Genomic DNA, 9992 nt, shown 5'->3' on the forward strand with positions numbered 1-9992 from the left:
TAAAAAAAACATATAATTGTCGTAGCCTTTCTTTCGTAATCAAATTTTAACAAATTAACAAAAAAACTTTTTTGTATACGGTGTCGTATTGCGTTTCTAGCAGCAAATTTTGAGTTTCATAACCCCCAAAAAAAAATTCGAATGATCGTAGCAACCGAATTTTAATGATATCAAGATTAAATAACTAAAATTAGAAAGAAAAAAAATAATATTCGGCTTAGCCTTTTTTTTTTGTAATTAAACCAATTTTTAATTTTTGACCAAAATAAGCTACGTGCCTTTACGTCCTTTCGTGAAATAAATAAAAAAAGTAATGAATCAAAAGAAAATTAAAACGAACTGTTTCGCTTTTCTTCGACATAAACAAATCATAAAATTTAGAACAAATTACAATCAGAATTATAACTGTTTCGTATGTCTTTCTTAACAGCCAAGTCCGAAGTTATCAGTCGCATCGATTTGTCGTATATTGATTATCGATGTCACAATCGATCGATCAGTTATCAGTCGCGGCGGGTAAGGGGACTGTCGGTAACTAATGTTACTCGTCGGGTAATACGCGGGACAAAGCTCGAGGTATGGTTCCTAGTTTCGCTCGCAGATGGCCCCTGCTTCGAGCCAATTTTATTCAGCATGCAATCTCAAAACTTGGTCAATTAAATTGACACAGCACACAACATTCCTCACAACGGATTAACATAATCTTTGGCACCGAATACCTGGCTGACGTCACACAACGGAATTGCGTCTCAAATGTGTGCAATTACACCAAATTTCTCGATAACTAAATAAAATCAATAATTAATTGTAATTCGAATCGAATTAACACGGCCTCGATGAAGTCAACCAGGTGTATCAATAACTGCGACCGCACTTACCCCAGTTCAATAGAGTTCTCGGTGAAGGTGTGACTCCAGGCAGAAGGTGACGGCGGGCTGACGGCGGCTGAAGATTCTCGGCGATGGCGTCTCGGAAATTCCGGGGTTGGAAAAGGACCAAAACGTACGTTGAATTCTCGACCTTTGTCGATTGACAAATAAAATAACTCCCGAGGGAAGTTCTAACCTCGGTTCGATCGGCTCACAAATAAAACAAACTCGTACAATTAATTAATTCGCCAAGGAGCGGCTGAATTAGCGTAGAAAACTTATTAAGACAATCGGTTAATTTATTCGTAGCGTGACAAACACAAAAAAAAAGGTTCAACAATCGTGTCGGTGGCCGGCTCAGAATTGCCGGAATTTTTCGTTTTTTTTTTTTTTTTTTCAGCAACATGTCGTTTTTCGCTAGCACAGCTACCACGCTGCGCGTCCAATCAGCAGTCGTTGGATAAATTTCCATCGTCGATGGTTGGTCGATACTCAATTTAGTACTCCTTCCGGTGTTCAGGTGGAGCCCTGGTGTGCTCCCGGTGATTCACGTCCTGCCATTGGTCAATTCCGATGCCGGGTTTCCCTCGTCGATCGTTGTTACTTCCAGAGGTCTCCCGGGTCGTTGGTTGCGAACTGAACTGAGGATTCGCCCGGTCGCGTGTCTCATTCACTCTCTCTCTCTCACACTCTCTTAATTACCTAGTAACTTGCCTAGTAAATTACGTTATAATTTGGCGCGGTTCGGCTTATTGTTACCTCGAGCTTCGCATTCTGGCCGGCAACTCTTGGGCGACACAGGCGCGTCGAATCTCCGCCTTCCATCAGCTTGACCAACTAAACTAGATAATACTTGAAACGAAGGAAGAAAAAAAAAGAAAAGAAACACATCTAATGTGAAATTGTTAGTGGGGAAAATTTCCCACGTCACAATATATATATATATATATATATATATATATATATATATATATATATATATATATATATATATATATATATATATGTATATATTTAATCACCGAAACAACCTTTTGGTATTTTTATAATATAATGTTGCTCCTGCACTTTAATCAATATACACGACTGCTTTATCATCTCTGGCTTACATACACATAACTTATCAGTAAAATAACATTTTTTGATATTGTGAACTGTCACATTTTTTGTTTGAAAGAAAAATTTGTTGTCTATTTTTATCTGTTCATAGAAAATATAAATTTTTTTCTCTGCATCCCCAGTTCGACAGTAGCAAATATTTTTTATTTTACCACAATTTCCGTCTTTCAATTCTATAATAAAATCATTTATTTTCTCACACAACCGGTATTTTTCAGAGGTATAACGATAACCATTAGAAATAAATCTGTTAAATGATAGACACTTTTCCGATGAATTTACAAGCTCTTGTTCTTTTATATTTAAATTATAATTTTTGCCTTTACCTATTAACGTACACCCGTTTACCTGAAATGTTTTTTTTAGTCGTCCCGTAATGTTTTTTTCACAGAAAATTGTAAATCGGTCACTTTTCTTTATTTTATCACCCAACGATGGTAACGATTTTTCAAAAATATATCTCCTTGCTACCTGAATTTCAAGATTAGATGGACTTTTTTCCATTTTTAAGACAAAATGGTTCTCATTTTCGAAACAGAAGGCATTATGACACCTCAGTGGTCCTAGATTTAAAATACTTTTTTCCATGTGTAACAGTAGATGCATGTTATACGTCATAGCACTTTTACCAAAATATTCCTGATATAAAACTAAATATTTAATTAATAAAAAACCAGCCACGGACAGATTTTTTTTTCTATCTTTTCCGAAAGCATAATATTTAATGCTTCCACTAACATAGCTAAATGTTCCAAATATTTTTTAGGCAATAATCCCTCGAGGCAAATCAGAGAATAAAAAAGCAGCCACGATCGCCACTCGGAAGCTTTCCAAATTTCTCTATCGGTTATGATTCTTGGAGACCGGGTTATGCAGGTTGGATGTTTAAATTTCAGTATTCTCTCATTTATAACACTTAGCTGATTTGGATTGCCCACGTAATACTCTTTACCGAAAGATGTCAATAATATATCTGTGTGCTGCTTCACGGCACCTAGTAAAAAAGCGTGCATGTAGTCTGGAGACATGCCATCAACTAAATCAAAATATTTTAAATTCATCAGTTGTGAGGATCCCCAGACACCCATGACACTTTTCCCATATTCACTTTGACCTGTGAGTTCCATGTTTCTTTTGATTGACGCATCCGTACGATCTGGAGGAATTGTTGTAGATAATGTATACTTCCTATATCCATCAACAGATTCCGTGGGGTGCTCACAAAACGTACACCCGTATAAACCATTAAACTTTTTCATATTTAGTAGCTTACATCTCGCTACTGAGTCAACAACAGAGCAGACTGGGATGAATTTGCTGACAACTATACTATCTCTATATTTCCATTGAAAACCTTCATCGAATAATTTGTTTGCTTCATCAACAAATGGTTTCAAAAATGTTTGCATATTTGGTTCTTTATCATTAATCCACAGACCACACATAACCATATGCTTCGTCTGCAATTTTGATGGTAATTCATTTATGATGACATATATGGGCCAGGTTGATATTTTGCTAGATTTTGACGCCTGGCATCCGTCTGTATTAATGGTATATGTTAAATTAAAATTATCAGACAATGGATTATTTTTGGTCGACAATTTCTTGTAAATTTCTCCGTCAGTAATGTCTTCTATAACATTATTGTCCAATTTTTTCGTTTTCCCTTCAAAACGGTCGCGTAGTGCTTCTTGTACTTCTTTGTCTTGTAAGATTTTCTTAAGTTGTGTTTCCATGTCTAAAGTTATAAAGAACGAAATATTTGATCGATTATCCTCAATTCCACATGTTGCACACTTCAAGTCTTTAAAATTTGAATCCTTTTGGGTACCGATATATAACAAACAGTCATTACAAAACATATGATACGAAATCATTTTATCATTAAGCTGTAATGTTTTAAAAAGTTGATACTTTGAATCCGGAACCACTTTATTACCGAATAAAGTGTTAATCAGAGACAATATTGTTGTTATTGTCGTCCAGGGTAAAGATTGCTGAGCTCCCAACAGCAATGTCATTAATAACGCTTCACCTCTTGTAATTGATGTACATTTACATAGCGATTGATTGTAAAATTCTTCAGTATACTGTTCATTACTTTGATTCTGAAAAAACAAAAATATCGTAGCAATTTTTAGTGGCATAGACATCTGGTATTACAAATATCAAAAAAGTAAACGGATTATTTTCATTAACGATTACGAAGTGTTAATGATGTAGAAATCAGTTAAAAAAGAAAAAAACTATGTATATATCAACAGATTCGGTAGAATCTGGCACCAAGTTCCGTTCTCAAGCCAGACTACCGAGTGTGTATATACCGTAAGCAGAACGGTTTTTTGAGGTTACAAGTTTTTTTTCAAATATAATTTGATTTTTTTTTTATATGATATCTTATAATAATAGTTCATGCTTTTTATTACGGTTATTACTTGATTATTATCAATTAGCTTTATAATTTCTATTTAAAATTATTAAAAACAATCAGCACAAACTATAGCGACCCAGATTTTTAGATTTTAACTTTTTTCTTATGTAAAAAGCGGACGGCCAGAGACTAAATAATATAACGATGCTATATTAATGATATAATGTGCGTTATTGTGTACTTGAATTGTTTTTAAGTGTCCTAGTAGATACATTTTAGGAATTTCATAAAAAGTGAAATATTTCGTAACTACGCACACTAAATACGTTCCAAAATTGTTTCTTTTAATTTTTAAATTTACAAAAAAATTTTTTTTAATTTTCGAAAATCTTATACAACCATATCGGTTACTGGGATTTTTTAATTTTTTATTTTATATCTTTTTGTAAAGAAATAAAATTTTTTTTTTTCTTAATAGTCTTATGAACGTAGACTTGGCGCAATTTTTTTACAGTGAAACTGTTTTTCTTCGGATATTAGGGTGTCCGTTATTTTCCAAGTTGATTTTTTTTTCGCGGCCGCCCCCTGGATTTTTACTTCTTGACTTAAAAAAAAATATCTTACATGAATAAGCTCTTAATTACCAATTTAAACCGTGCCTAAATCGAGTTACATTTCCCATTTAAATAACATGGGAATTTGGAACTTTTCCTATTAATTTTTTTATTTCGAAATAAATGCCACTACGACTATGATCGATGCATATTCTGATGAGAAATTGAATGCTTTAAAACAAAATTCTCTTACAATTTTTCGATAAAATCATTCCTTTAAAAGTTATTTGTGGTTTAATTTGTGTTCACACTTATTATCATGGTTTTTCAGTCTTGCTATTAAGCTTCATGTGTTATAATCATTTATTTCATCCGTAAATTTTAAAAAAATTTTATTGAAAAGATGAATAGTTACAGTAACGTTAATAATACAATGTATTAAAGGCATTCTTAATAATATTGCCGCTCATTAGTAGTTTTTCTGTCTCTATTATCGTTTATTTGTTAAGCAATTTTTAGTTGCATTATAAGTTTTTTTCTTTTCATGAATAATTTGCACTAAATTGTGTTTTTTTCTTTTTTATGAGTTAGAATGTTGATGTTTTCTTGAGTTAATCGAAGCGCTCTTTCGGCTACATCTTTAATAATTGTAGATTATTAAAGATGTCTAATTCTTCCAAACAATCATTATTGATGGCTTATGTCTCAAAGTTAATCTTTAGCAATTTTTCATTTATGTTGAATTGAACAAAAAATTTTATTGAAGTCGAATTAATAACAATTAATTTATTTAATAAGAAAATCAATATCTTTTTTTTTAATTGATAATTTCATTATTTAAATTTACTATATAGCGTTTAGGGGGAATCAAAATCGAAATTTTTATTGCACGTTAATGCTTTAAAGTTGTTGGATACTGCAAGGCATACTTCAAGAAAATTATAAAATTTTCTTATTGAGAGAAATATATTAATAATAAAATTCACCATAAAAATTTCAGATATATATTTATCTCACCGTTGTTAAGTAATTAATTTTCGAAATTGCATCTTTTACACGTAGAGGTATGAGCAAGATCACGTCAACTGGACCCCCCCATTTTCCATTTGAAATTTTTACACGAATAAAATTTGTTTAATAATAACAATAACAGGATAATAATAATAATAAAATTTGTTATTTTTAAATATAAATATAATTGTTACTTTCAATTATAATTAATCGAAGCTGAAATGTAGTCTGACGCTCGGCGGCGCGGTATTTTGACAGCGCCTGGCGCTCGGCGCGCTGTGATAAATAAATTCATGTTGTTTAAACTAATCACGAGCAGTGAAATTTTTTTCTGAAATCTTAAATTTTAATGAATAACGCATGTAACGGATAAAAAAAAAACTTCATTTTTTCACCGAGAAGTCAATGAAATTTTCATTTGTTAACTTAAAAGTTAATTAACAATATGATAATAAACAAATAATTTTTAGTTATTATTTTCGTAAAATATATACATTTTAAAAATAAATCCTCTAAGTCCCATCAATTTAACTTTAACGGTTGATTTACAATCCATTTTTTAATTAAAAGTACCTAAAATTTTCATTGTAAAAAAAACTATTGTTAAAATCGAAATTTCTAAAAATAGTTTGGGGGATTATTTTATCATGGTATGTACTTATAGAAAAAATACATAAACTTAATTTTTGTGATCAAGTGGAAAATGGAGGGGTCCACTTGACGTGATCTTGCTCGTATAGAGAAATGGTAAAGTTAGCATGACATTATTTGGCCCACTCGAGTGGTACGGAAGATTTCACACTAACTTTACCATCTCTCTATATCTCTATGTGTAAAAGATGCAATTTAAAGAATTAATTACTAAAAAACAGTGCGGTCGATTAATCTGAAATTTTGATAGTGAATTATTAATATATTTATCTTTCAATAAAAAAAATTGCATCATTTTCTGTTCAAATGCCTATCATGCAACAACTACCTTAATCATTTTACGTTTTACGTGAAGTGATGTACTTGGATCAAAAAAAGCCAAAGCAGCTTTTTCACCATTTAAATACCGCAGATGGTTTTTGAATTTGTGCAATACTGCCTCAGAAATTTTCTTATCTTTACATAATTTAAATCTTGATATGGAGCTGATGCTGCAAAAAGAGCGACAAACCAAAATGACACATAAGTAAATACTATGAATGAACAAATATCCAAAAGATTTTGTTGCGTTTCAAGATCTAACTCAAAAATATTCCGAAAAATATATTTTGTAAACGAATAAATCGGTTTTGACATTCAGCGTGCATGGTGAAATGCACCTGGTTTGTAGAATTTGATTTCATCGGCATTCTAATAGTGCGACTAAAAATTGCTTAACAAATAAATGTGAATAGAGACAGAAAAACTACAAATAAGCGGCAATATTATTAAGAATGTATTCTATACATTGTATAATTAACGTTATTGTAAATATTAATCTTCTTAAAAAAAATTTTTGAACATTCATGGATGCAATAAATGATTATAACACATGAAACTTTATAGCAAGACTGAAAAACTATGATAATAACTGTAAACACAACTTAAACCATAAATAACTTTTAAAGGAATGATTTTATCGAAAAATTATAAGAGAACTTTTTTTTAAAGCATTCAATTTTCCATCAGAACATGCATTGATCATAGTTGCAGTGGGATTTTTTTCGAAGTAAAAAAATTAATAATAAATAGTTCCAAATTCTCATGTTATTTAAATGGGAAATGTAACTCGATTTAGGCACGGTTTAAATTGATAATTAAGAGTTTATTCATGTTAGATATTTTCTTTTAGGTCAAGAACTAAAAATGTAGGGGGCGATCGCGAAAAAAAATCACCTTGGGAAATAACGAACACCTTAATATATATATATATATATATATATATATATATATATATATATATATATATATATATATATATATATATATATATATATTTATGTTAACACTTTTCCTTCCTATCAATAAGCAAATGATTTATATAATTTTTTTTCAACGAAGAAACAGCCAATTACAATCATTGAAAGTACAATATATACTCTTTTCAAACGAGTATTAAACACAAAGATACGTAAAAGGCAGACAAAAAATGTTAGTAAGCGAAATAATTTGAATTTAACTGGTTCTTATTAAGGGTGTTTAAAGTATGCGGTAAAATTTTTTTAAATATACCACAGTCTTCTTTAAGATTATTTATTAAAATTTCTTTTTATTCGAAAATAGCTTGGAGTTAATAAATAGAACAAATTCAGTGCAAGAATAAACATATTTCTGCAAGTTGTTTAGTTTTTTTTTATTCATTGATACTAACTAAAAAATAGTTTTTTTACGTTTTTTCAATAAATATTTCAATAATTAATTTATCTTTCGGATTAGAAATTATAAAATATTTTTCTTCACTTGATTCCAACAAAATAATTTAAATAAAAAAATGATCCGAGTATCAAGAAATCCATCCAAGCGTTACAATTGTGGTTATAAAAATTTATTTTATGTTTTTTATTTTACTTTCGTTATACTATAATTTTTTTAAGTCTGTAGGATTGTTAAAAGGCTTTGTTATCAGTTTTTTTGTGTTTTAGTATTTTTTTTTTTGTATATAAAATGAAAGATCCAGTTATTGACACTGGTCTAGTTGTTTGACACTTGCAATTTTGTTCTAATTAAAAAAATGAAATGTTTTCAAAAAACCAATTATCTTAAAGTTAAAAATTCAAAAATTATATTAATTAATGTATTAGAGTTGATCTGTTTTTATTTATTAAAATTTAATTGCAAGTGTCAATAACTAGGCCGGTATCAATAACTGGGTCTTTTACTTTAAGCTTATTAATTTGATAGAAAAATTTTTTTTCGCAATATTTCGTTAAACGTAGGCATGTACCAAGTCTGAAAAAAGTTCATAGAAATGTACTGCTATTTTTATTCATTCTTCATATTTGTAAATTTATTAAAACAGAAAAAAAAATTTCCTTACTTTTTTGGTGTGATGTTGAGTTATCATTATAAAAAAATGTTAATAGCAGATACATTTGTTGTATAAACTAAATGATTTATCAATTTTTTCATATTATTTTGCTACTGATAGTATTATAAATTTTTTTCTATTATTTTTCCAGGCTCGTAAATCTGATATTTATTTATTATTAATTCTATTACTCTTAAATACCTTATCATGCAGATCATTGGAAGAAGGGTCATCAAAAGGTTCATCCAAGATTTCAGCCTAAAAAAAAATTTACATTTAGTTAAAAAATAGATTTCCGAATTTAATTTTTTAAAATCATACTTAAACATAATTACGTCAAACCAAGCTTCATGATCTTCACTTTTTTGATTATATTCTTCATGGAGCCACGAATTTAAATAATTTTCCTTGACCTTGCGATTTTCATTATCATTGCTCGAATTTATATCACTAATTTCAACATGTTGTTCAGTATATACACTAGTCACAAAAATTAAGGGATATAAAAAAAATTCCAAATTTTTTGGTGATTTTCAGCGAGCTGTAACTCCGAGGAAAATGATCGCACAGAAAAAAAAAAAAAGCAAATTGTAGCTCCAAGTGTCTAGTTTTTAGATATGACCATGAAAATTTTTTGTCATCGTCAGGTCTGGAGAAATCCTAAGAAAACTACTGAAAAAAAATTTTTCGAAATTTTTTTTCGTCTTAAAAAAGGTCTACGGGCTTCAAAAAAATTTTTCGATTGTTTCGTTTAAAAGCTCTTTTAGTAAATTTAATACCCTTTAATTTGACGTAATCAAAAGCCTGTACGATAATTTGCCGCGGAGTTATCGTCAATCAAAGCAAAAAGTTTTTTTGACTTTGGAAATCAATAACTCTGGAAATAATGACCGTATAGGAAATCGAAGGAGGGTTTTGAAAACTACACAATATTCTCTATAAGAAAACGTAAACCGCTTTTGAAGAAAAAATTTTTTTGAATTGAAAACTCGGACTGAAAAAAGACAAAAATTCGCATAATTAAGGATATTTGGATAACTTGGTATAACTTTGGATAAAATGGATGA

The 9992-nt window shown here is 29.9% G+C and overlaps 1 protein-coding gene across 2 annotated transcripts; it reads right to left on the bottom strand.

Annotated features, from left to right (window-relative positions):
* Nucleotides 1-2083: 2083 nt before the first annotated feature.
* On the bottom strand, nucleotides 2084-9550 carry LOC141527423 (uncharacterized). Of its 2 annotated transcripts, none has more exons than XM_074242904.1 (3): nucleotides 9261-9550; nucleotides 9127-9183; nucleotides 2084-4099 (listed from the first exon to the last, which is right to left on the bottom strand). In XM_074242904.1, exon 3 carries the CDS (start codon nucleotides 4010-4012, stop codon nucleotides 2651-2653), a length of 1362 nt encoding a protein of 453 aa, XP_074099005.1. In that variant the 5' UTR covers nucleotides 4013-4099; nucleotides 9127-9183; nucleotides 9261-9550; the 3' UTR covers nucleotides 2084-2650. The 2 variants fall into 2 exon arrangements, with proteins under 2 accessions (XP_074099005.1, XP_074099006.1); XM_074242905.1 differs by having other exon boundaries at nucleotides 9247-9267.
* Nucleotides 9551-9992: the final 442 nt, after the last annotated feature.

This window comes from Cotesia typhae, unplaced genomic scaffold (genome assembly GCF_013202065.1).
Source record: "Cotesia typhae breed Kobodo isofemale line unplaced genomic scaffold, CoteBio_Ctyphae contig_4, whole genome shotgun sequence".
Classification (NCBI taxonomy): domain Eukaryota; kingdom Metazoa; phylum Arthropoda; class Insecta; order Hymenoptera; family Braconidae; genus Cotesia; species Cotesia typhae.